The sequence below is a fragment of the Chrysemys picta genome, chromosome 1, assembly GCF_011386835.1.
Source record: "Chrysemys picta bellii isolate R12L10 chromosome 1, ASM1138683v2, whole genome shotgun sequence".
Lineage (NCBI taxonomy): Eukaryota > Metazoa > Chordata > Testudines > Emydidae > Chrysemys > Chrysemys picta.
In genome coordinates this window covers 257,306,227-257,333,482 of record NC_088791.1, presented here as the reverse complement: position 1 = coordinate 257,333,482, position 27,256 = coordinate 257,306,227, and the positions used below count along the sequence as shown (strand labels likewise).

Below are 27,256 nucleotides of genomic sequence, written 5' to 3'. Positions count from 1 at the left end.
GACAAGGGGTTTAAGCATCGGCACCCTTCGTCTTCCTGCTCCTCTGCCCAGAGAGCAGGGCTACCAGAAACAGGCATTTTGAGGATGCACCCGAGGATGGTGCCCCAGCCACTGCCCAGGATCCACCCCCCTGCTCTCTCCTCGACCGCCTTGGCCCTTCCAGTCGGCCTTGTCACAGCTGACCCTGGAGCGCTGGGTGCCCGACACAATGTTTTTGGACTACACCCTGCAATTCATGGCCGACCCTCCATCCCACCCCCCCTTCCTTCTTCAGAGACCCTTCTCATGAGCAGGTACCAGTGCAAGCGGTTGAGAACCTCCTGTGCCTGGGGGCACTGAAGGAGGTCCCTCCAGACATGAGAGGGAAAGGGTTCTACTCCGGCTGTTTCCTAATCCTGAAAGCAAAAGAGGGCCTCAGACCTATTCTAGACCTGCGACGCCTCAAAAAGTCCCTCAAGAAGTTAAAGTTCTGTATGGTCTCCCTAGCTTCCATTATCCCCTCTCTGGATCCAGGAGACTGGTATGCTGCCCTCGACTTAAAGGATGCATATTTCCATATTTTCATTTGCCCGGGGCACAAGTGTTTCCTCCATTTTTTGTTGGGCCACCGACCTTGTTTGCTCCACCTGTCGCGATCTGGGGCTGTTAATAAATGAGACAAAGTCAACCTTAGTCCTGATGCAGCACATAAAGTTCATTGGAGCGGTCCTCAACTCTACCCAGGCCAGGGCTTTCCTCCCTGAGGCCCTGTTCCGGGCCATGGTGGACCTGATCTTGTGTATACAAGCTCACCCTCTCACCACTGTTCATATGTGCCTGCGGCTGTTAGGCCACATGGCAGCCTGTACTTACGTGGTTCTGCACGCACAGCTCCACTTCAGGCTGCTGCTGGCGTTGGTCTACATCCCCCACGGGAACAGCATGGACTGTGTAGTCAGTGTTCCGGACCGCATTCAGTCATCACTTGCATGGTGGCAAAACCCTAGAGCGGAGCTGGAGGGGGTCCTGTTTGCAGCCTCTCCCTGCCGTCTGTTACCCTTGTCTCCGATGCTTCGGATCTGGGGTGAGGAGCCCACCTAGGCAATCTCAGCACGCAAAGTCGTTGGTCCCGCCTTCATTGTTCACTACACATCAACATCCAGGAACTCAGAGTGGTCCGCCTGACCTGCCTCGCCTTCCTACATCACCTGAAGAGCAAGGTGGTCCAGGTCCTGATGGACAATACAGCAGCTAGGTTCTATATCAACAAGCAAGGCAGAGCCAGGTCGTCTGCCATGCACCTCCTGGGGGCCAGGAAAGCCTCGGCAGATTGCCTAAGCAGGACCTTCTCGCCTTGCCATGAGTGGTCTCTCCATCTGGAGGTGGTCAGCATCATCTTCCACAAGTGGCGGACTCCCCAGGTGGACCTGTTTGCGTCCAGCCACAATAGGAAATGCTACATCTTCTGCTCCTTTTGGGGTCAGACGCTTTTCTGTTCCCATGGTCGGGGGCTCTAATTTATGCCTTTCCCCCAGTTCCGTTGATCCATAGAGTCCTCATGAAGATCAAGCAGAACAGGGCTAAGGTGATCCTCATAGCACTGGCTTGGCCTTGCCAGCACTGGTTCGGCATGCTGCTGGACCTCTCGGTGGCTGCTCCGTTACGGCTACCGCTCTGGCCAGATTTACTGTTGCAAAACCACGAACCTGGCAGCATTGCACCTGACAACTTGGCTGCTGCGTGGCTAAATGCAGAGCAGCAGGATTGCTTGGCCAGAATCCAGCAAGTCTTGCTGGGCAGAAGAAAGCCCTCCACTAGAGTGATCTATATGGCCAAGTGGAGGTTGTTTACATACTGGTCCTCAAATAAAGACATTTGGCCTGAGCGGGCTTCTCTGCAGTTGATCCTGGACTACCTTCTGCACCTGAAGCTCCAAGGCCTGTCCCTGTCATCCATTAAGGTACATCTGGCTGCTATTTCGGCTTTCCATCCGCCGCTAGAGGACAGGTCGGTTTTTGCCGACAACATGACTGCCAGGTTCCTCAAGGGCCTCTACCCATACATCAGGGACCCAGTCCCTCCATGGGACCTAAATCTCATGTTATCCTGGCTCATGGCACCCCCCTTCAAGCCTCTGGCTTCCTGTTCTCTCCTCCTCCTTCCTTGGGAGGTCATGTTCTTGTTCGCAATAACTTCGTCCCAGTCTCTGATATTAGGGCACCTACCTCTTGCCCTGTGCGCTTTGGTATTTGATATTAGGGCACCTACCTCTTGCCCTACAGTCTTTTACAAAAACAAGGTCCAACTGCGTCCACACCCGGCCCTCCTGCCCAAGGTGGTTTTCCAGTTTCATATGGGCCAGGACATTTATCTGCTCGTCTTTTTTCCAAAGCCACATCATAAATCGAAGGAGGAGCGTCGGCTACATACCTGGGGTAAATACCTTGTTTTTTGAGACTGGGAGTAACTTGAATATTGATGTGATTTTTGGTATAAGTGACCATCTATCACAATGTCTAGCTTGCCTTGGTGGCAAGGTAGACCAGAGAGGGTGACCAGATAGAAAGTGTGAAAAATTGGGACACTTCCCGGAGGTATACGGGGTGTAATAGTTGTTCATACAAGTCCCTAATATCGGGATGTCTGGTCTCTGTAGACTGGAATGCTCAAGGGAACTGTCTGTGTCCTGCTCCATGGTAAGACTGTTACAGTGTTTAGAAGTTCATACTTGTTACTGGGTTGGTGAAATCTAATTATACTGTAGAACATACAATCATTTGGGGGGTTTTGCTTTGCTTCTTGACAGTCTACCCTGAGGTTGCCACTTATAGCCTTGAGCCACTCCAGACAGCCTCTTCCCAAGATACATGATGTTAAACATTCATAGTATTGTCGTTTGTGGTTTTTAGCATGCTTATGCCACATGGCTATCACAAACGTATAACAATAGTAAAATATTCCTTATATACCATTTTGTTGCAATGTGTCATATAGATACATAATCAGCCTCTATTTTGTGGTTGTATGATTTTTAATAATAATATGACTATAAACCACATGTCCTGGCCTGAGATATTGTATACCAGTATTCAATCCAGCTACTTATTTCTTAAGAACAGGACTACTTCAGATTCCTCTCCCCCCCCCCCCCCCCCCCACCGCTGTATAGTAGTATTAAATAATGTAGCATAGTCTTAAGTATTCTTTTGGCATGTTTTTATCTCATGGGAAATATCTACATTTTTGGTACTTCAGGCTGGGTATGACTTGCCATTTCCAGATATTTTCAGAATTCTGCTTAATCTGATTTCCTTCCAGGTTTCTTCCCGCCCTCCCCCCCCCTCGCCCCCCCCATAACTGCATTCTACTTGGCTCCAGATAAGGAGTTATATGGGTGAATGAGCATAGAACATTCCAGCTGGTGCAACAGCTTTATTTATGCGGAGTGACTGCATGAAAGAGCACACAGGAGTTTTGGAAAGAGCTTCTAATTGCATCAAAAGAGATCCATATTATTATTGAACTGAAAAGCTTCTTTGAGATTTTACCCACTTTCACTTGCGCTTTTCACATGACAAACTAAGGGTAGTGTTGGTCACCTAGTTGATCGTTAGCTTGGGCTCTGACTGGAAAAATGAGAATAGAAGCTTTGTTCTTTTTATGATCATCTATAGCACTTCAGCAGTAATATAAATCTTTTATAATTTTTGAAATTTTATGATGTGGTTATAACCCATATGATGATGCAGTTGTACCCTTATTTTAAAAAATGCTACAAGCATTCCAAAGTAATAGTCCCAAACCACTACAACTTCCAATAGTGTTACTACAGTGTGTTTGACCATTACTGCAGAACTGTGTGTGTGTGTTTGTGTGTGTGTATTCTTGAGTACTTCACAAGAAACTCCCGTTTTTAATTTCTTGAGGCATCTTTGTTTTGCATTGTTAAACTTTCATTTTTGCACCTATTATGAGTAAAGAGGCATGAGTATTAGTACTATAAGAACATAATACATCTCAAGGAAACAAAATGTAGATATCAGTAAGTTGGAACTTGCCTTAAAACCCAGTTTTCAGATTGGCTGTTGAAACATAAAACCAAAGGGATTAAAGAAGCAGCCAGTACACATCACAATAAAATAAAAGCTTTCCTCTCCTACAACAATGTAGAAATTTTGTGAACTATACTGTAAGAACTTGCTCTATGTGAGTAGGGGAGGTGGAATGGGAGGAAGGCGTTTTAAACTTAATACAGGTACTTTGCCTATTGACGTGTATAAGCAAGAACATTACAAACGTGCACATAATTGAATAGTGTATGGTCTGTTAAGTGTAGAGTGTCTAGGCCAATATTTCAGTCAAGTTCTAATCTATATAATCAAAATAAATATTTTTATCATGTAGTCAGTCCCCTGTGCTAAAATGTGATAGCGACGCAGAATATGTGGATTAGAGCTCGTCTATGCTGTGAAGTGTCCACATTCTGTAAAGGAAAACAGAAGCTAATGAGCCCTGAATAGTCACTGGGAGAGTCACAGATTGAGCAATTAGAGCTAAACCTTCATTGTATCCAGTAGATGAGACCAACTTTCCTTCCAAGAATAATTAAAACTACTGTTTTTATACCGTGCCTTCAATTTGGCTGGGTACAGAAACTGTGTGAACTGCCTTCTTCACAGAACTGGTTAGGAACAAAAGTTTTTTTTCTTTTCTGCTGTCTGTTGCAGGGCTTTCTCTCATTACTTTGAGGATTCTGTCACACTCCTTCCTTTGTACTTGTCTGGATCCAGGAACTTCCTATTACAGCAGACTGGGGGGAAAAATCCATGTATTAAAGTAAGGGGGAGGGAGGAAGACCGCTCCTCTTCTCCTTGGTGGTGTGGTGAGACCTACCCTTCCTGTCTCTCCACTTTAAGCAGTAGAAAAAGCCTGTTGTCTCAGGACACACAGAAGTCTTCTCAGCCAGATAAGGGCACCAGAGGATACTGGGGGCAAACTGAATGACATCAAGCACAGCGGCATTGGGCTGCTGTCAGAGAATAAGTTGGACAGAACGGTTGAGTGGTAGTGAAGCAAAAAGATGGAGATTCCTCTGGATTTAGGGGAAGAAAGAGGGGCTGAGCCTCTCATGTTTTTAGTTTGCAGCTGCAAGCCTGCAATGTAACTGCTGCTTCTAGGACCAGAAAGTTTTTAACTTGCAAATTCAGTCATTAATTTACACACTACCTATTGAAACACGCATTTGTTGGAAAAAGCACCAACAAATCCAAAACTCTATTCAAAGACCTGGTTAGCTTACTTATATATTTGGAAAACATCTGGAACACACAAGACCACCCTTGTCTGATGCTTTTGTTTGTTTGGAGATGGGCAGATGTGTGTGGGGGAGTCCAAAACAAAAGACTTTAAAAACAATAAATGGCCTGAATCAGCATCAGGTAACATTGAAAGCTCTGGGTCAAGTAAATTATACATAACGTGGCAAAAAAATGTATGCTAAGGAATATGAATAACACAGACGAGTTCTTCCGAATTCAGGGAAAGCCAACTTTTTGTGTAACTTACAGAAAGCCCAAGAAGCTTTCTGATAAGGGCAAACCTCCCATTAGTGTGTTTGAGGATGTTAGTTAATTTCCTCTACATGTACATGGCTGCTGTGCTGCTCGTGTGAAATTCACGGAAGCAAAAATGTGTCCCTGTGTATGAAAGAAGCTCCCAGTAGTAGGTTGCTCTAAAAAACATATCATGAGGGGATCAAAAAAATCTGCCACTTTAACACCATTCACACAATCACTTAACATGATTTTAGTTTTAGAAAATTTGAAATACCTTGCAAGTTGCAGACCAATATTAATACTCATGGAGTGCAAGACTTGGCAAGTGTCTCAAACACCTGCAGAAACCGGTTTATTATTGCACTTGTTGATGGATCCACTGGTAGGCATGTAGCTGAGCAAGAGATAGCAAACATTAGATGGGATCCTTGTACTCTGTGCTAACATACAGTAGGAGACTTGGAATCTGGGATAGCTCGTGGTAAATTGTAAACCGCTTTAAGGCTTGCGGTAATGAAGACAACAGAGCTCAAATTAAAACTGTTTGGCCTGAATTTAGATGTAGTGGTGAATATAGGCTAATAAGTATACAAGCTAAGTATAGGCAAGATACTTTGTGCTTGTTCTGGACCACAAAATAGACTGTTGCCATATTGAATAGCTTGAATGTATTTTGAAAGACACATTTGACTTTGAGATGACTGTGATCTATTTTGGCACTGTGCACTTTGTGCACTGGATTGCTAATCAAGGCAGAGCATTGAAGATAATGATAAAAAGTTATCATTTGAGAGTCATCCATTTGAAACAATGCAAAAATTGAGTCAAGGTATAAGGTAACACAAGTGTATTCTGAAGGACATCAAGGCAGGGTGATGGGGTGAATTCTTTCACCATGGCTGACCTCTGTTTCTCCTTCAAGGAAAGGATCTCTGGTTGTTCTGAAACTTTGTAAAAGCTAGAATGTGCAGTTCTGGAAACTGTAGCAGTATGACACTACCTTGGTCTTTATGTCTGAAAAATTATCTTTCAGGGTGACAAATTTGAAGAGGTAAATGTTTCTGGGTCTTTAGAGACAAAGCTATAGAAAAACTAGGTTTATGTGCTTGAAGCTGTTGCTATTAAGGGCTTATTATTCCATAATCTATATGATTTAGAATGTGATCTGTCAGAATATAGTGGCATTTGATTTTATATTAAAGCAGGGAAATAAAGGATAAGACCAAGTGAAAATCAGACTACTAAAATCAACTTAAAATGACACCCCGGCTCAATAATCCAAAACAGAATAAACGGAACACTTAGAAATGCGGTTGGACAATAGAAGCATCAACAATATTTCATTGAGAGAATGAGAAGAGAGTCTGCAAATTAGGATAACCATGTTTTCTTGTCAGACAACCAAATTTGAAAACTTGGGTGACAAAGGATCACGCTCACCCCCTTCAAAATATTTCTCGATTAAAAGAGTCCTCTTAACTTTCAGTTTCTAAAAGTTTTGGTAAATCTTATGCTTTTCCCACACTTCTCTTTTAAAAATGTGGTCATGCACTTCATTGCTTTCCACAGTCCTGTCCAACAACCTAATGAAAATCTGCTGGATTTCTGTCAGTGTTGAAATGCAAATTTTTTGTTTGGGAACCTTTTTGTAGTTATAAGCATACACGAGGAGTATTTTTGAATAACAAATAATGTGGTGCATGTACATTTATTAGTGAGCTAGATGTTGATGGTTTGAGGTAGCTCTTCAATATTTTTCTGTTTGCCTTTGTTATAATAAAATAAGGAAACTGACCCTATTTGAAAAGAGCTTCTGAAAATTCTCAAAATTTCTTGATAAGGAACAGTGAAAGCCAAGCAGAATCGTGGTACTATTTAAAAACAAACAAACCAAACAAACTTTAAAACAAAACAGCTGGTTCCTCTAGACTTCCCTTCACAACCCCTTCCTTCCGAATGTATTTATGTTTTATTTAAAAAAATGTAAATCTCTCGTCTGGGTATTTTAGCCTGGATTGTCCTATCTGATGAGTGGTGACTCCAACTCAAGAGATGAACTTTGATTACTTGTATTTTCTCTAGTCTTCACTTCCCAGACAACATAGCTGATTTAGTCACTTCACTTGGCATGGTTTGAACATTTGCCACTCACCACATTGACTTCTAACCATATGCATTATGTTTGAATTACTTCATAGGCTCTTTCATCGCTGCTATGCCTATAATCTCCAATTACACATAAATCTACTATTGTACTTTGTTCTTGAGCAAACATTTTGTGTGTGTGTTTGTTTTTGGTTTGTTAAAATAAATCAGCCCAATACTTTTTAGAAATTTCACTTTCTAATCACAAATAGTTTTAATATCACTTGAGTATGAATGCAAACCATTAACCAACAAATAATGTACATTTTCTGAATGTAAGTGTATCTTTATTTCAAATGGATAATCTGGTTTCTTACTGTTGCAGAAATTTTTCATTCTTCTTGTTACTCCTAGTTATACCTTTTTTTGCTACTTTAAACAGTTCACCATCTTCTTTGTTGTTTATACCTTTAAATATTTGCAGACTTGTTCCCACCTCCTCTCCATTGGTATTCAGCCTAGCTATGCATATCCACTTATTTTTTCGTGATAAGTAAATTCCCTCAAGACCTCCCTAATTATTTTAAGTTATCTTCTCTGAATTCCTTCTAGTTGTCTATTTCCTCTCTCTCTTCCCCCCTCCCCCAATATTAAGGTGCCTAGAACCAGTGATGAATAGTTTATAAGGGCATTCTCATCACAGGTATGTATGAAAATATTTTTACTCCCTTCTCCATGAAGTATATTCAGCCAAAAATCTCATTACTTTGCAAGCTGATATCCACTGTCATCCTTTAGGTCTCTTCTGAAATTGCTTGCTTCCAAAAATTTTACTAGGCATTGAAGTTAGATATACTTGCTGATAATTGCTTGAATCACTTCCCCCTCACAAACACTCTCGCTCTTCCTTTTTGAAGATCTGTATCATACCTAGTCTTCTTCAATAAGAAGTAGGGAGGCAGGGGACTGACTTTTTTTTTAAATAAAAGTCAGCAATTCACTAAGTTGAACAGCATTCATTTGGAACATTATACTGAATACATTCACGTTTTCCAAATGTTTCCATAGCTGTTTTTTAATAGTAGCACTTAAAAAATCTTTATTAAATCCTAATTGTCCATACCCCTTTCTATTTAAAAAAAAAAAAAAAGTCAATTTGAATTGGAACTAACTTAGTTCCACTCACTTGTTAATAGGTCTGTTGTCTTATATTTTCCCTGTGATATTTTGTCAAATCCTTTTGACCTTTTGGACTCCTATCTCATTCTTATGATATTTTTTCTTTTCACCTTTCTGTGTGTATCTTTTCTTTGCAAATTTAAACTGGTTTTGGATCTGTCTAAACCACTATAAAATTCACATGATTACGCACGGTTTTTAACATCTTTTTGTTCTTGATGTGTGGATGGAAACAAACCTAGGCCCCAGTCCCACAAACACTTAACTTTACATTAAGCGCATGATTAAGCAGGTGGGGAGGTGTGCTCAGGAATAAGGTGATGGTTTGTAACGGATAAAATGCATGTTTACTAATTTACCTAACTGCACCAGTCACTACTGTTATCTTGTCCCCTCCTTTCCCTCAATTTGTTTAGTATTTACCTCTCTTACTATCCAAATTAAAGACTGTGAGCTCCCTGAGGCAGGGACTGTTTTTTTGTTGTGTTTGTACAGCACCTAACATAATGGGGCCCTAATCCCAATTAGTAGTACCCAAGGACCCTGAGGTAGAAATAATAAATATTTAATGCTTTAACTCTAGGCTTCAGCAATGGTTAAATAATCAGGCAGAAACACTTAGTTTCATAGTGTAGAGAGTCCATTTGTTTTTCCTCTTGTCCTTTATAGGATAATATCTCTCTAATCTAGAAATGTATATTGTACTTATTGCTGTGGTATCAGAGTACCTGTTGCTGAGCAAATTCTCCTGGAGCTATGTTGGCTGCTGATTTTTACTTTTATTTTCTCCCTGGAATAGTTGTTTTTTCTGTAAGAACTGTAGTCCTGTTATCTTCATTATCGTGTGTGTAAAGGATTTAAAATCTACCCTGGTGATGATGGAAGCATCACTTGGGTAGCTTGTACCTTCTATATTTTGCTGTAATGTTGCATTTCCTGTCTCATGGAGCCACTTTCAGATCCTCTGTTTTGCAGAACGCTCCTGATTCGTAAATAATTTCTAAATGATTTCGCTTGTGTTAACATTTGGCTTGCACTTGGTTAAATTATATATTAACATAATCTCCGTACTGACACTTAGCACGGTCTGTCCCTTTACTGTTCTGTTGCACAAGTTCTTAACTTGTACAGTGAAAGACACAACTCTATATTCCCATAGGGGACATCTTTAGGTGTGCTGTCTGAAGGTTTTTTACTTAAATGCTTATATGCCCCTCGGTTGTTCCTGTTCAGTTGTAAGCGTGGAATTGTGTTCTCCCATAACCCGCTCTTGTGCTCTCCTCCCACCCAGCTTACTCGCTACTTTTGCAAGTTGGCAATGCAGTGTTTAATAGTGGCATTTTGAGGTTGGATCCCCAGGCCACCTTGTGCATATGAAAATATCAGTGTGGACAGATTATTTGGGGAGAGGAAAAACTCCTCTTCCCTACAAAATAAGCGTTTTTAAGTACTTGGAAAAGTGATGTGGAATAAATGGTGTACTCTGCATAAGGCAGAACTGTTTTCGTGCCACTCATCTGTCCTTACAGAGGTGTTGGTATTTTATTTCAGTATTCCAATTTCTTTTCAATATTTTGTGGCACTGGTAATATGTTGTGCTAATATATAATTTGTAGTTCCTTTCTGATATATTTTCCATAAGTTCCCTAGCATTTTGACCCCAAGTAAAAATCTGGAGAATGATTGGCTCTATTGCTGCTGCATGTTTGTTCAGCTGTAAAGTTACATTTCCATTCTTCCTGTTTGTGACATGCTTGTTAATGGTCATTGATCAGCATGTAAAAGGCACGAGGAATGGAAATGCAATTACCAAGCTAGACAAATAGACAGTAGCAGCAGGCTCCATCAGAAACCCAGTTAGATGTCACAAAGACAAAGGAAAAGAGTGAAATAAAATTCTAGAATGATGTGTGAGGTTTGCCAAATAAAATGGATGGCTCTTGAATTGAATAAGAAAATTCAAAGTCATGCAAGTTAATGAAAAATCATGCTGTCCCAGATCATTGCAGCTCTTGTCCTTGTAGAACAGGACAGTTTGTATGCTAGAAGTGTGCTGTTATAAAGTAGTGCAGAAAAATGGAAACTCAGATAGCAAGTCTCTTTTAACATCTAGTTCACTGGGATTGAACTGCCTTAAATGCAAACAAGAAATTGTAATTTCTGCGGGGGGTTATGTGAGCAAGAAGGTACTGTCTTGCAAGGGGTGTCCTTAAAGTGATGAGGCAAGGTCCTCTCCTTGGTCTTCACTCTTACTCCTGGGATCCTGTGAAAGATCAAAACTGACACTTGCTTGGCTATGCCATGGTGATTATGTTTTTTCAGATCCAATCCTACTGTTCTAATGCTACAGCAACCTGATTCCCACAGTTCTTGACCACCTTATCCTGGGACAACACCAACATCAAAATCTTAGAGCTGCTGTTGGTGTCGACAGTCTGGCTCATAAGAACATAAAAACAGCTATAAGTGTTGAAACTTTGCTTTCTCTCTCTCTCTCTCTCTCTCTCTCTCTCTCTCTCTCTCTCTCTTTCTCTCATATATATCCTGCTTCCAGAGTGGGCCTCTAGAAGAGGGTGAAAGTTGTACCTTGTGCAGTGCTATAATATGAGGGATAAGGGATACATTCCTAAAAGTCTTCTTGACCCCTGCAGGTGATTAGCTTATGTCCTAAAGCATGAGGTTTGAGTATTTTCGTTCCCCTTTGTATCACTGATTTTAGCTTGTAGAGCATTACATCAAATGTTAATTGTTTTGCAATTCTCCAGTGTAAATTTATGTACTCTAATGCCTTTGATCAGCTATCTTTCGTACTGAGTTTTCTGTTTTTCTGTTTTCTTTATCCTTCTTCCTCTATCAGACTTAAGAAACGTGTTTTTTGAAACATGGGTGAAACGGAACAGAGACCAACAGCTGGATCCCGGTTAGGAGCTCAGGAAAATGCTGGGATCAGTACATTGGAACATGGACAGAAACTGCCTATGACACCTCCAGGAAAACTTATCTCCATCAAAATCCAGATGCTGGATGATACCCAGGAAGTTTTTGATGTTCCGGTAAGAGTTTGAAAATGAAATGATCAGTCAGTGATTTTTTAAAAGTATTTTGTGAATTGAGTCTCCAAATACTGACTTTGTAGTTCATTGATGGCTAATTGATTTGAATTGTTTAATTGAAACAATTGCTCCTGTACCACCATTATTTGTATAGCTGTACTGTACTGTACAGCAGAGTAGCATTAAACAATTTAACAGATGGCTATCATTGCTCTCATAGTTATTTCTGTTTGAATAGCTTCAAAAACAGTTCAAAGCAGTAATATTTTCAAATGTTGTGATAGTGGTTTCTTCCCCATTGCTTCTGGTATTTTCATAAGTGCTGGGTGATAGTGCTGTGTATCTTGCTCTTTGTTCACCTAAACTATAGAGCTGTAGTGATGTTTTATTTCCTAAATTCTAGCAGTGGTGACTGCTACACGTATCAGATTTTTCATGAATTAAATTGCTACTAAAAATAACAAAATGTAAAAAAAATCTTTTATTGTATTCATATGCAAGGGAAAGGCCCAGAGAAATCCTAACCTAAGTTTCCTTTCCATGCATTAATTTTTGTAATTTATCTAAGTTGTATTTGATAAATGAGGAAATATGACGTGTGTGTGTGTGTGTGTGTGTGTGTGTGAGAGAGAGAGATAGAGGTGTTCCTAGTTTTGTTTTGAAGACCAACTATCCTTTCTTTACATGTGACTCAGAATGACAAAAAAAATTTAACATAACTCTGTGATCAGTGATATTTAACAAGCCATTGAAGATTTGTGTGCTCAAAGCATTTAATAGTGAAATATCTTAAATATTATTTTTATGGTTAACGAAGCATACCAGAATGTATGTATTTTTTCAGAGGTACCATGGTTCAGTGAGTATGATGCAGGAGACTTGGGTTCTGTTCTCATCTGTCACTGAGATGCTATGTGGCCTTGGGAAACTTCGCTAACCTCTCTGGCTCAATTTCCTATGTATAAAATGGTAATTTTTTAATTTCATGAAACATACTGAGATTTCTCTATGAAAAGTGCTATGATATGGTTAATAAAATAGTTGTTCCTGATTTAGAGATGAGGGAAATTTGACTAGGAAAGTTGCATGACTCACACAAAGAGAGAGAGAGAGACTGTTGAAAACCACCTACCTTTTAGCTTTTGGTGTTTGTGTTGTTCTATTTTAGCTGGTTGCTAAATTAGTTTTTTGAAGTATTTTAGTTTCAGTACTTCCTAATTTTGAAAAGCTGTCTGACATTAGTATTTATGAACTGATCTGCTAAATAAAATAAACTACTAATCTTAGGAAATATGGTGTCTCTAATTCATTATATTGATTATATTCCCTATGTACATTTTAGAATGTTTATACAATATCTGACAAGTGCAATATAGTTAATATTTTTCAAGTCCCCATCCCAATCCAAAAGAGAGAGAGAGAGTTTGAAATCCTAGGAGCTAGTTAAATGTATGCTTTTCCCCATTAAGTGTAGTGCAAGCTTCCCCATCATTCTAGAAATGCACTCTTCTTCTGACGGATAGCATCTCTGACGTGCAGAACAAAGACATGGATTGTGAGAAATCATACCCCATATTTGTGTTGCACATAAGCATTCACTAAGAATTATCCTGAGATCAAACTCCTCTCAGAGGACGTTTCAGAGTTGAGCGTGGGTAACAGCCTAATGCAATAAGCTGTTACAACTCTAGCTTTCCCTCCAGCAATTTTAGAAAACAATATTTTTCCAACTGCTGTATTGCAATACAGGCAGTTAGGAAGCATGACCAGTCTGTGCTCTTTACCCTTCACTGACATTTGGAAGAGCTAGGTCCATGCAACTTTCTATGCTGCAGACTGCTTCAAAACAGATGTATTTTAAGGCTTTGATCTTGCAACTGCATCCACTCAGGCAGACCTCTGCACTTGCATGGAGACTTATTGGTATGTCTACACTGGGCAGCTAGTGGGATATGAGACTTTGCAGGCCCTTTATTTGTAAGGTCTTTGGGGGAGGTTGCAAAGGTGGTGGAGTGTTGTTTTTTTTGTTTGTTTTGTTTTTGCCTTTAAAAGAATTATATACAATTATAGTGCTGTATAATCAACCACAACTCCTCTTTAAACAGTGCTTTCATTCTCCTCCCGTGCTTCAAGAACGCGTTAATTTTTCAGTCCCATCCACATACATGCCAAATCCTTTTTACTATTTCAGATGGATTTTAGACTCCTGTCTACATAATTAATAACATTTACAGTACATTTTAACTTAAACAACATTCATCATATGTTTCCCTTCATGATGATAAATATCTTAATATAGGGTTACCATATCTAACAAATAAAAAAAGAGGACCCTCTACGGGCCATGGCCCTGCCCATTTCCCCACCCTCCAGCCCCACCCCAACTCCGTCCCTTCCCCGCCCTAACTCCGCCCCCTCCTCCCTCCCACTCCCAGCCACGCGGAAAGGGCAGCCCCCAGACCCTGCGCCCCGGGCCGGCGCTTCCCCAGCGCAGCTGGAGCCCGGGAGGGGAAGCGCCCAGCCGGGGGCGCAGGGTCTGGAGGCTGCCCGGCAAACCGTGAAGCCAGTAGCGCTTGGGCTTTGGGCAGCCCCCTTGCCTCCGGACCCTGCGCCCCCAGCCGGGCACTTCCCCTACCGGGCTCCAGTAGCCCAGCGTCCGGAGGCATGGGGGCTGCTCGAAGCCGGTAGCGCTCGGCTCTTAAACAGAGCCGAAGAGTCGGGGAGGAGCAGAGCCGCCGCGGCCAGAGGCTCTGCTCCTCCCCTGACTCTTCGGCTCTGTTTAAGAGCTTCAGGCAGCCCCCGTGCCTCAGGACCCTGCGCCGCCGGAGCCGGGAGGGGAAGTGCCCGGCCTGCGGCTGGGGTCCGGAGGCAAGGGGGCTGCCTGAAGCCCATAGCGCTCGGGCAGCTCGGCTCTTAAACAGAGCTGAAGAGTCAGGGGAGGAGCAGAGCTGCCGTGGGAGGGGAAGTGCCTTGGCGGCATTTTCCCGGACATGTTCGGCTTTTTGGTAGTGCCCCCCGGATGGGGGTTTGAGTGCTGAAAAGCCGGACATGTCCGGGAAAAAGAGGACGTATGGTAACCCTACTTAATACCTCTAGTTTGGGAGGTTTGCTCCTGCTGGGGAAACCCATTTTCCCATTAAAATTAAAAAGCTTCCCAATTGAACCAAAATGATGCAATATGCATTTAAAAGGAAAGTAACTAACTAACAGCATTTTAATAAACTACTTTTTATAAGCATGGAAGCGCAGAAAAAGAACGTAGTACATATACACACTGCTTGAAATCCACCGCACTTGCTCTTTAGTGTCAAGTGGGAGGAGCCCACTTGTGAGTGAGAAAGGCCTAAGCCACTAACTTCTACAAAACTTAAGCTTTAATTTTAAAGAGAATTAGGGTGTAGCCCATGTGGTTGTGAGCATATCCTTCCAAAGTGAACCAAGCATAAATTGATGCAATATTGAATTCCGGAGTCAAAAGATGATGGTTCCAGCAGTGGTGGTGTTCATAGCATTCCCAAGCAACAATAGCAGCAGCAGACTGACAAGATTTTTGTCAGTTTCAGTGCTGCTATTCAGAATCATATGGGAAGTTGTGAAACTTTCAAGAGTCATGTCCATTTGAAGCTGCTGCTGTGGAAAGCTGAGGAGTAAAAGAGCAGAGCTTGGAGTTATTCATTGGGAGGCTGTGAAAGGAGTAGAATAACTGAGATCTTTTTCCTGTTTTTCAAGGAGGATCTGTGTTCAGGATTCACCCCAATGTCCTCCTTCACCTCAGGGCTGAAAAAGTTCCCAATGCACATGTCTCTCCTGAGAAAGACCTCAAGCAAAACAGGGAAACATAAGACATTACTGATTTTTTTTTTTTTTTAGGGTAAAAAGTAAAAACAAACATGCAGAACTCCTACCTCCCCCAACACACACATACACCCCTTCAACTTCTCTGACTTCCTCTATATACCATAAAACAGCAAAAATGCAACCTTTCTGCCCTCCCCCACACCTCTCTTCAAGCAAATGCTTAAGAAATAAAATAGTTTAAAGGAAAAACATTAGACTCACTTGTTCTTTTAAGGTAAAGGTCAGTTTTTGGTCCCTGTGACAGCAGCTGTAGAATCTATACCAGGGTCGGCAACCTTCGGCACGCAGCTGGGTAATCTGCTGGCGGGCCACGAGGCATTTTGTTTACATTGACTGTCCACAGGCACGGCCCCCCACAGCTCCCACTGGCCACAATTCATTGTTCCTGGCCAATGAGAGCTGTGGGAAGCAGCACGGGGTGCAGGGACGTGCTGGCCACCGCTTCCCTGGCTGGGAACGGTGAACCGTGGCCACTGGGAGCTGTGGGGGGCCGTGTCTGCAGATGGTCAATAAAACAAAATGTCTTGCGACCCACCAACGGATTACCCTAATGGGCTGCATGCCGAAGGTTGCCGACCCCTGATCTATGCTATTCCTAACTCTGGTTTAAACTGTTGGTTTCTGACAGGTATAAATATTTTGTTTTTGTTTTTTAAATGAAAACCCAGGAGGAAAAAGTGCAAATAGTGTACATAGTGGATAGGGATGGGGGAAGCAGTAGACATGATATATCTGGGAGAAGCAGTAGACATGATATATCTGGACATTAGTAAGACTTTTGACATAGTTGCATGTGACATTCTCATAAACAAACTAAGGAAATGTGGTCTAGATGAAATAATTATCAGGTGGGTGCCCAAGTGGCTGAAAAACTGTACTCAGAGTAGTTATTAATAGTTTGCTGTCTAACTGGGAGGATGTATATAGTGGGGTCCCACAGGGATCTGTCCCTGGTCCAGTACTATTCAACATTTTTCATTAATGACTTAGATAATGGAATAGAGAATATGCTTATAACATTTGTAGATGACACCAAGCTGGTAGGGTTTGTGCTTTGGAAGACAGAATGATAAATCAAAATTACCTTGACAAACTGGAGAATTATTCTGATATCAAAAAGATGAAATTCAGTAAAGACCGGTGCAAAGTACTTCACTTAAGAAGGAAAAATTAAATGCATAACTACAAAATGGGGAATAACTGCCTAGCAGTAGTACTGCAGAAGAAGATTGGGAATTATAGTGGATGACAAATTAAATATAAGACGACAACATGATGCAGTTGCGAAAATGGCTAATACCATTCTCGGGGGGTATTAACAGGCATGTCATATGTAGGACAGGTGAGGTAGTTGTCCCATTCTGCTTGGCATTGATGAGGCCTCAGCTGGAGTACTGTGTCCAGTTTTGGATATCACACTTTAAGAAAGATACGGACAAACTGAAGAGTCCAGGGGAGAGCAACAAAAATGATATTTTTTTATTTTTAAAGAAAACCTGACCTATGAAGAGGAAACGTTTTTTAAAACCAAACAAACAAACAAAAAAACGGGGCATGTTCAGTCTTGAGAAAAAAGGACTGAGGGAGGATCTGATAAGTCTTCATATACATTAAGGGCTGCTGTTAAAGAGGATAGGGATCAATTGTTCTCCATGTCCATTGAAGGTAGAAGAAGAGGTTTATCTGTAGCAAGGGAGATTTAGGTTAGACATATCCTTTCTAACTTTAAGGATAGTTATTTTTAATTACTGGTGTAAGTTGCTAATGGAGGTTGTAGAATCTCCATCATTAGAGGTATTTAAAAACACCTGCCAGGGATAGTAGAAGTATACTTGGTCCTGCATGGGGGGATGGACTAGGTCCCTTGCAGCCATATGCTTCTACGATTCTGTATACAGTAGAACCTTATTGTTATGAACACCAGAGTTATGAACTGACTGGTCAACCACACCCCTCATTTGGAGCTGGAAGTATGCAGTCAGGCACCATTAGAGACAAAAACAACAAAAAAAGAGCAAATACAGTACAGTATTGTATTACATATGAACTACTAAAAAATAAAAGGAAAGTTTAAAAAAAAATTGACAAGAAACTGTTAGGAAGGAAAGAATCTGGTGCTAGTTTCATTTAAATTAAGATGGTTAAAATCAGCATTTTTCTTCTGCATAGTAAAGTTTCAAAGTTGTATTAAGTCAATGGTGAGTTATAAACTTTTGAAAGAACAGCCATAATGTTTTGTTCAGAGTTATGAACATTTCAGATTTACAAACAACCTCCATTCTTGAAGTGTTCGTAACTCTGAGGTTCTGCTGTAGATGCAAATTGCATTTTTGGCAAAAGCAAACAAATGTATGAAATGGGTTAATATGAGATTTAAAAAAAAAAAAAGGCTGTTCACACTTCTGAAAAAAATCTGTTTTGCAAATAAAATATCGTAAAGGAGATGTGCAGAAAAATACCTTACAGTCTATTGGCTGTTAACAGTCAATATTCCATTCCAGAGAGTTTGAGGGAGTGCTATTTGCTTTCTGAAAATCTCAGTAAAACTTGAACAGATAAGGGTGGATCATTAACATGAAGCCAGCTTGAGTTACTACTGCAGTTAGCTGGCATGGTGGTATACTTGCAAATGCATTTCTGGAAAAAATAGGCACTATTTCTTTCAAAACAATTTATTGAAATGTTACTGAGACCATCTGCAACGAGTTTTAAAAGAATTTTGATAGCTTTCTTGTATATTAGGTTGAATTACATCAAATACCTAGATTAAAAACATTGGCAACTGACTTTTTCAGAATAATTTCTATTTGTTTTTATTTGAGGAAAACACAAATTAACAGATTAAAGACATTCTCCTCCACACTTTGAACTTGTTTATGATACGAAGCATCTGGGAATCTGGTGGGCATTTGTTATAGTTCAGTTTGCTGATGCTATATTTCTGTACCTTCTTTTTTTTTTTTTTTTAAGTTGGCACAGAAGTGCTAATTTCAGGGAGAGTTGAGGGTGCTCATCACCTCTGAAAATCAGGCCACGAGTTTTCAGTTAATGATTCTCTCCATTTGTTCGCTGCTAGCAGCTGTTAGTCACGAGTTTGCTCTGCGGACAGATTGTGTGTGAGCATTACAATAGAAATTGGTTTTCTTTTGCTACATTGCTTTTGTGTTTTCCTCCTGAGTTAGTATAATTTCCAATTTGTGTATATTTGATTGAGCAAAATATCACATTTTTGCAACAATTAGGTATTGCCACCACCAGCTGATCCCAGACCTTTGTTTCTCCAATCTGTTTCAAATATTTGTCTGATTTAGGATTAAATGGTGGACTGCTGAATTTATTTGTTTGTTCTTTTGTGGGAAACACAGTTTAGGAGACTGAGAGAGATGGCTATTAGCCAGGGGACAACTGAGATCTACTGGACTGAGCATGGACCTGAGAAACAGGAGATTTGTGTTCTGTTCCCTTCTCTGCCTCTGGCCTACCATATTGTTGGGCAGATTATGTATCTCCTTGATAGTTTAGTTATCCCTTCTGTAAAATGGTGGTAATAATTTCCCACCTTTCATAAAATACTTAAGGTTTGTGGATGAAAAGCACTGAATAATGACAAAATATTGTTAGTCCTTCTCTACTGTAAGTGGAGGCATTTTTATACCTTTTATGCTCCCTCCACCTGTGCTATACTTAGTCATTGCTATCAGTTGCTCACTGTCATGGATTCACTGGATCTGGTCTATGCCCCAGCCTAAAACCAGTTCCCTAAGAGTGACCCCCTTAGTGTGCCAAGCCCCAAGGATCCACACACTTCCTCAGGGGCAGGCGCATGACCTCCAAGACTCTGAAACTGGGCCTTTGGGCACCAGCGATCCCTGTCTCCCTCCATGGCTCCCGGCAGCGAATTCAGCCAAACCAAACTCCTGTGGGAGACTTGTCCTGTACTCCTCCAGGACGCAATATCTCAGTGAGAATCTGAAGTGACACTAGGCAGCCTTTTCAAACAGGGTAACAATTTATTGCCACCTGAGAACATCATTAGGTAAGCAGAGAGAGGCAAAGGTTGAGATCGAGTTCAGATTGAGGCATGCTTCCTTAGAAGCCATCTTGGCTTCCCCTCTCTGTGCCCCTGGTTCCAGATGTTTGTGTGCTATGTCTCTGTGAGCTCACTCTTAACACAGACACTTGACACCAGTCCACTTTGTGCTCCTGCTTGGGTTTTTGGTCTTCTTCCCTGGAGAGAGGTTGGGGAAAGCCTCCTTCCTCTTGACTGTCAGTCGCTATGTGTCAATGTCTGGGGTTTCCATTGTCTCTCTGAATCCTCCATGCACATATGTAGACTTCAATAACTCTGTTTCCAAACAGGCTGCTCATCTCTTCCCTTTATACTCAGTGCATAGCTATGCAAAGCCCAGAGGGAAACTGAGGTGTATGCAGGCATCATATAAATATTACCCAAATTCCCGCATTCGTCACACTTACTTTCTTGTATACCATCTTAATAAAAGAGGGGAGAATATAGAAAAATTACTAGAGCAATTGTATGTGTTTGTTTTTCTTAGTTTTGCTTTTATCCAAAGTTCAACTACTTTTGAACAAAACCATTTTTAATCATCAAAATGCTGCAGATTTTAAGGATTAGCAAGCAGAATCGACTGAAGCACCCCCTGAAGATTTTATATTAAAAAAAAAGTCATGTTCCTGCTGAGCTTCTGTTGCTCATATTTACAATGAGCTTAAATTGTTCAATACCAGCCATCATTTTATTAGAACTGCTATAAGCAGACAGAGGAAATGCAGTTTTCTTTACATAATGCAGAAAATATCAATAAAATATCCATTCTTATTTTATTAGACCACTTCAATTCAGTGAATTGAGCCAGGTTTAATAGTGACTGACAAGGTTCCATGACACTGATCATACCATAGTCCATAAATTACTGATGCCGATTTGTTTGGAATGGTGATAGTGAAACAGCAAAGAAGGTCAGAGTTTCTTTTTTTGTTAATACCAAGGGAGAGATCAGATTATTTTAAAGGAAGCAATGATCCTTCTTCAGTTTGTGTGTAGCTCTTTTTAATTAAATCAGCTTTTATATAGGTTTATGGCAGAATGTGGAAATAAGTAACTACCTTTTTTTTGTTGCTCTTTTGGGAAACTAAAAATGTATGAATTTGTTAGATTATTTATATGAAACGCTGTGGCGTTGCTTAACAGAGGAGGCTTTATCAAAGATGGACCAGAGCTTCTGTTAGTATGTCTGGGAAGGTCTCTTAAGACAGGTGGTATCCTAGCGAGGATGGTCTCTTGTACAGATTTGACTGTATAATGGTAAACCTCCCTTCCGATTCTAGTCTACTGTTTTCTTAGAAGAAAGGCTTCCTCATGTTTGGGTATGTCCTCTGGGAATACCAAGCTCCCACTCTTTTTTCCCCAGAAGTGTTTTCTCTCTGGTGTAAATCATGTCTAATGCCTTTCAAAAGACCTCCTCTCCCTTCTGTTTGAGACTGTGCAAGAGAGATTTGATTGGGGTCTTGCAGTTCTTTGGCTCCCTGGTTTCCTACAGCTTGTATACCCTTACATGTATACTGATATACCTTTTATCAGTAGAAGTATACTGGCAAATCCCCAAATGGAGAGACAGATTAAACTGGCAAAAGAGTTCTTTTGCTGGTACAGTGTAAAACCATCCTCCCCACCCCACCCCCAAACAAAATAAACTGTACTGACAAATGGACTTGTTTGCCAGTTTAACTGTGTTTACACTAGGGATTTTGCCGGCATAGCTGTGTTAGTCAGGGATTGGGGGAGGGGGTGGGAATCACACCCCAACTGACATAGCTATGCCAGCAAAACTTTTAAGTGTAGACCAGGCCTTAGTTGACTAGGTTCTGTGGAGCAGGTCCTTAGTGCTTTTAGGTGAGGATAGAAACCAAGTCTCTGTGGATAGCAGCCAGCCACACCATGTGGTGTGTTTTTAAACTGGAAAGAAAAATATATTCCAGCACTCCACTTCTATTCTGTGCAGAGTAGAGACATTGAGTTAATAATTCAAGGTCCATGGTAAAACTTTTCCATACTGAGACTGCTATCATAGAATCGTGTTCATTAAATCGCTTGCTTTAACCTGGTCTGTTAGAGGAAAATACCACATTTCAAGTCTCCCTCACTCTCCTTTGGCAAAGAGAACCAACTCTTCAGATTGCCAGCACTACTAGGATTTGCACTGCCTCTGCTTTTATAGCTCTTGTAACAGATGTACCTGTGCCTTGTAACAAAATCACACAAGGACCTACATTACCCTCTTAAACACAGCCAATTTCGAAATGCTCTGGGGAAAGGAAATGCTTTTCTTTAACGTTTATGGTAATTACTTTATCCTACATGTTCACCTCTCTCATCAGTGTACAGATTATAACTATTAGCGCTTTTAGGTTAATAAGAAATTTATTAGACAGGGAAGCTATGCAGAAAATATGAAACAGTTGTTTTATGCTTATTCAGTCAGCTTTAACTATTACGTGAATTGCACTTGTGTCCAGCTTAGGAAATGAACAGCAGGTCAAATGTGAGCTATTCAGCAGTCTAAGGCTTGATTCTCTTCTCATGCCTGAAATTATTTGGCCATCACTGGTAAACTATTCCCAATGAAAGTAGGGCATTTAAATATTCACAAATTGTCACAACAGCCCAGCTGGGTCTTCTGGAATTATGAAAAGAGAAACTTTTTTTTATAACCCTGAAATGCAACAGTTACAATTCCCAATAGAAAATTTTCAGCAGAGGCCCAGCAAGCATTGATTTTAGTTGAAATAGAATTAGATTGTCCTTGTTGAAAGGCAGGAATTTGTAGTCATTTGTTTTATGTATTAATATGCTTTTCAAAATGAAGAAAAACCTGAGTTCCGTAACCTGAGATGGCAGGCTGTTAAATGGCTAATGATCTTTATCAGAGCATTATCTCAAACGAAGTATAAAATGGGAATACACTTGGAAGTACCAACAGCTTTGAACCTTTTCAGATTGGAGTGCTTGTTAAAATGGTTGGCCAGAAGTGAAGACTGCAACTTTCCATTTCCCCCATGCTTCCCCCATGCTCCATATACATGTCATATACATGTAGCCAGATAACTACTGCAACAATATGCCTGGATATTCAGTACCCCATGAGAATCAGTAATATTGGTAACAAAATATCTCTCAAATAGAGAACCAAAGAACCCTTATCATAGAGCCTGCAGGTTCCAGCTGCAGTCTCCTTCATCCATTATTTTAGACTGAGTAGAAATCTGCTCACATAGACTGTCCCTTCACCAAAACAAGACAAAAATTATGCTACTCAGTTATAACTTATTTAAACCAAGTCAACTTTTCCTCTTTCGGTTCATTTATAGTGGAGTACAGTAGTGTTACTGAGAATTTCTCCTTAGCACCGTCTGTCCTCAAGTGTCCATTTCCCTCTTGTTCCAGAAATAATCTAGTGTCAGTTCCTTATCTTGTTCCCGAGCCCATGTTCTCCTTTTTCAATTAGAATATCCAGACAGTCCTTTTTCATCTCTCTTTGCATGTCCAGGGTTAGGTTGTGTTGCTTTTTCTTCTATTCCTGGACTTCAGGTTTGTCAGCTGTTCCACCACTGTGGAACCTGTCCACCTGATCCTACAATGATTGGGGACATAAGTGATGCTGTACTGGCCATTACAATAACCTGTAAGAAATGATAGAAGTAATAGCTATGGCAGCAGCTCGTCCATACTTTGCACACCAAAAGTAACAGTTTTTGTTCAGTTTCAAATTCTAGTGCTTTCTTGGCATTCCCTTCTATAGCCCCTGCCCTTTCAGCTGCCATTTTTCCTGGTCAGGGCAGAGATGCCTGGCTTGGTACTGTGCATGCCACCTTTGCAACTTACTTTTCCCCATGCTCCCACTCCACAACTGCTGTGCCCCTCCCAGCCCATCGGGTTCCATTCCCTGGCACTTTTCTAGTTTTGGAATTCTCCTGAAGAACTGGCTTGGCCCCAGTCTATGCAGCCATGTTTGGCACCATACAAACAGATCTTGAGATCCTGGCAAGGTCTTCAGTATCTCCCATTCCAGCCATCAGCTGGAGTTTGCTGGCATTCTCCTCATCCCTCGCCAGAGACACTGCATTAAGCTTCTGTGCTATCCAGTAGCCTATTGGCTGCGTGGAGGAGCAAGTACAGAGTTCAGACCGTCAGGGCCTTGTCTATGCTGCAAAAACAGGAACCCTCTGTTTTGTAGTATAGTAAAGACCTCACACACAGCTGCAAACTCTACAAATCACATGGACGACTTATAGTTTCCTGAGGGTGGGAGATGCCATCTGCATTAAATCTAGTCAGTTTAAAATTGATAAAAGTAGTACAACCACAATTGTGTTGGAGGGTTCATTACAACAACGTGTTCCCTCTTGTACCATAAAAGCAGCCTTAAAGGGACACTGTCAATGTGCAAAGTTAAATACACGTCAGATGCATGATTAAGTTGACAGCACTTGTAAGGTGCTGTCTACATTACAAATGGAACATAGTAAATGGGGTTCTTGACGTGGCTATGATTGGATGTAGATATGTAATGGTTAATTTCTCCTGGTGTGATTTATACAAGCAGTGCCATGTAAAATACCTGTAAATGTCCCCAACCTATAAATACAGATTTTTGCAAGACTTGTGCATTGAAATTATTCTTAGTAAAGTCCAATTTTTGAATCAAATGTGATATTTCAGAGACAGTGTGTAGAAGAGAGTTTAATATGAGGACCTCAGCAAAACAATAAATAACAAAAATAGCCTAAAGAGTTTTTCTTCAGAAAAGAAGCCCTTGACTGATAGAAATTGCACAAATGTGACAGCTACAGTACAAATAGCAAATGTTGGGTTATGATTCAGTGCCAGCTTGCCTTTTGGTGGTTTGCTGCCAGATACAAATATTCGTACAGTGTGAAATTTTATAATGGAAAAGGGGGCAGCAGCAGACGCACGTTTTTCCCATTCCTTTCACTGCTACCTTCCCTTCTAACTTGCTGATCAGTACTTCAGCCCTCTCTCTCCTGTCTTCCTTCAGGTTCCTCACCCTCTTCCTCCACCCCAGATACATTGAACTTTTCTTATTTGAATTTATTTTTAATAATCTGCTTGAAGAAAAAGTGTGGGGGAGAGAGTGAGTGAGTGTGGGGGACAGGGAGGAGCGGGAGGGATGAAGAATTTATGACAAATATTGGGTAGTTTTCAGTGGGCAGTTCGTCCTGCACAGGATGATGATCTGTTCTTAATGCATTTTTCACATGCACCTCCTCATTATCTGGTATGAGTCTTCTGATTTATTCCTTCCCTTCTCCAGCCCCTTTTTAAAATCTTATCAGTTTTGTCTTGTCTCTGAATGCACCCATTTTTCTGTCCTACATTCAGAACTTGTATAGCTCTTCATAATACTTCTAAAAAGTTATAGAAAGATCTTTCTGTTTTCTTATCAGCACATTTTGACAGAACAAAACAGTACCTGACGCCACTTTAAATTCAGTGGAAAATCTCCTTTTCACTTTTAACATTCATAAGACAGGTCCTCAGCTGATGTAAATTAGAATAGCTCCACTGAAGTCAGTGAAACTAAGCCAATTTACACCATCAGAGGATCTGACCAGTATGTCCACAGCTAAGTAGTTTGTTCCCATATTCACCTTCAATCCTCTGAAGTCACAATATGGATTAACAAAAGTGAAAAATAAAGGATTTAATCAGTGCTGTTTGGGAGAAATAAAAAGGATTATAACCTTGGTGTATGTGAAGGAATTATAGTATTACACTGAATCTTAAATAAGAAGAGTTCTCATAAGAAGTAAAAAGATGCTCACTTGACCTCTTTTTATTCCAGTGCTGAATTCTCACTATTGCCAAAAAATAAGTATAGGAAAATGTTTTAGGTGTTTAGATGTTCCTTAAGGACAAACCTTGGCACTGGAAAGTTGGCAAAGGAAACAGTTTCCTACCAAAGCTACTTAAGAATGTTCACTCCCACCGGAAGACTTTGGGAAGCATTAATTGTCAGGATTCATGGTAAGACCAGTTGAGGTTCTCAATTTTCCTTGACTGGTTTAGATGAAGTTCAGAGTTATCAGTTTAAGATGACCTATCACTTTCAAATCCATGACCTGCAACTCTGAGGTAAAAAGCTTTGGGTTTCTGTTCACTGGCAAGCAACTGTTTCTGCAGCCATATGTCCTCTTTATAAACAGAGGTCAGGCAGCACTGAATTTAAAAATCTGAAGTACACCTCAACCCCGATATAACGCGACCTGATATAATGCAGTAAAGCAGTGTTCCGGCGGGGCTGCGCACTCTGGTGGATCAAAGCAAGTTCGATATAACGCAGTTTCACCTATAACGCGGTAAGCTATTTTTGGCTCCCCAGGACAGCGTTATATCGAGGTAGAGGTGTATTGTAAATCATGGATCAGTTTCAGCATTCTGCACATAGGGTTCACTAAACCCTGATGTAGATTCACATCTTTTCCATAGGATATAAAAATATATGTATGTATGTGTGTCTGCTAAAGGCCATGGCAGCTGTTAAAACCCAAAATTTAAGTAAGAAAAAACAAACCACACAACAAACTGGTTATGTCACAATATGTTTGTCTTAGTAATTCTGAAAGCTGCAAAAAGAAATGAGTGAAAGTATTGGTGCTTGAGGAGTGCAGTCTCTGTGAAAAGTGAAAGGGATTCATGAGTGAAGCCTTTGTTTAAAATAAATAAATAAATACAACTCCATGGACTCGTGCCAGATGTGAAATAACTAGGCCTTTAAACTTTTGTACCAGGCAGACTGGACTGTGCCCATTAAAAAGGAGAGAAACAGGATTAAGAGCAATTAATCTTATTCTGTTAACATAAACAGAACACAGTCGTATTTTCTTTTTATAATCTCTTCCATGAGATAAATAATAACTTTAAACAGGTAAGTGCATTTCAGTGGAAAGGTCAACTTCTGTAGGACATTTCAGATCTGTATCCCTTGCCTTTCATTACAAAATAAATTGCATATCTCTGATTTAGCCAACCAGATCATTGTTGATGTGATGGAGGATTTCTTGGGAGATAATTCAACCATGATGCTTAGAGGAAAAAACACTTGAGCGGGTAGAAGGTAGTATGTTAAAGTTGCTACTGCTAACTCCATGGTAATGCTACTTCTATTACTGTCTGACTGCTATATACATTTAGCATCATGGTATCCAAGTTGAAAGAGAGATGGGCACACTCCAAAGTGAATGACCTCTTAAGGTGAGGGAATGGGTCAGAAAGTTTGACCTTGCCTCTTAGAAAATATTTAATAATTAAACTAATACGCAATACAATTTCTTGCAATCTGTAAAATATGATTCTAAAAAATAATTTTAAAAAGAAATAAAATGACTGACTGTAGGGGAATGTAGAACCTTTGTTAACATACCTGACCTGAAAAATAAGGGCTTCCTTCTTTCTTGGTTGACTGTACATATTAAAATATATAATCTTTTGTTTTTCAGAGCTTTTGC

At 40.6% G+C, this 27,256-nt stretch overlaps 1 protein-coding gene across 12 annotated transcripts in view; it reads left to right on the top strand.

The window, feature by feature from the left end:
* FARP1 (FERM, ARH/RhoGEF and pleckstrin domain protein 1) overlaps positions 1–27,256 on the top strand; it is a 357,744-nt gene that overhangs the window by 53,024 nt on the left and 277,464 nt on the right. For 9 of the 12 annotated variants that reach the window (XR_010600580.1, XR_010600582.1, XR_010600581.1 and 6 more), the window contains exon 2: positions 11,656–11,851. Coding sequence is in view for 9 of the 12 variants with exons in the window: in XM_005287025.5 (XP_005287082.1) it covers positions 11,681–11,851 (171 nt within the window). In the remaining 3 variants the exon portion in view is untranslated. Of the gene's footprint in view, positions 1–11,357; positions 11,450–11,655; positions 11,852–27,256 lie in introns of those variants that run through there. The other 3 variants (XM_065592627.1, XM_065592618.1, XM_065592604.1) reach the window with 1 other exon arrangement.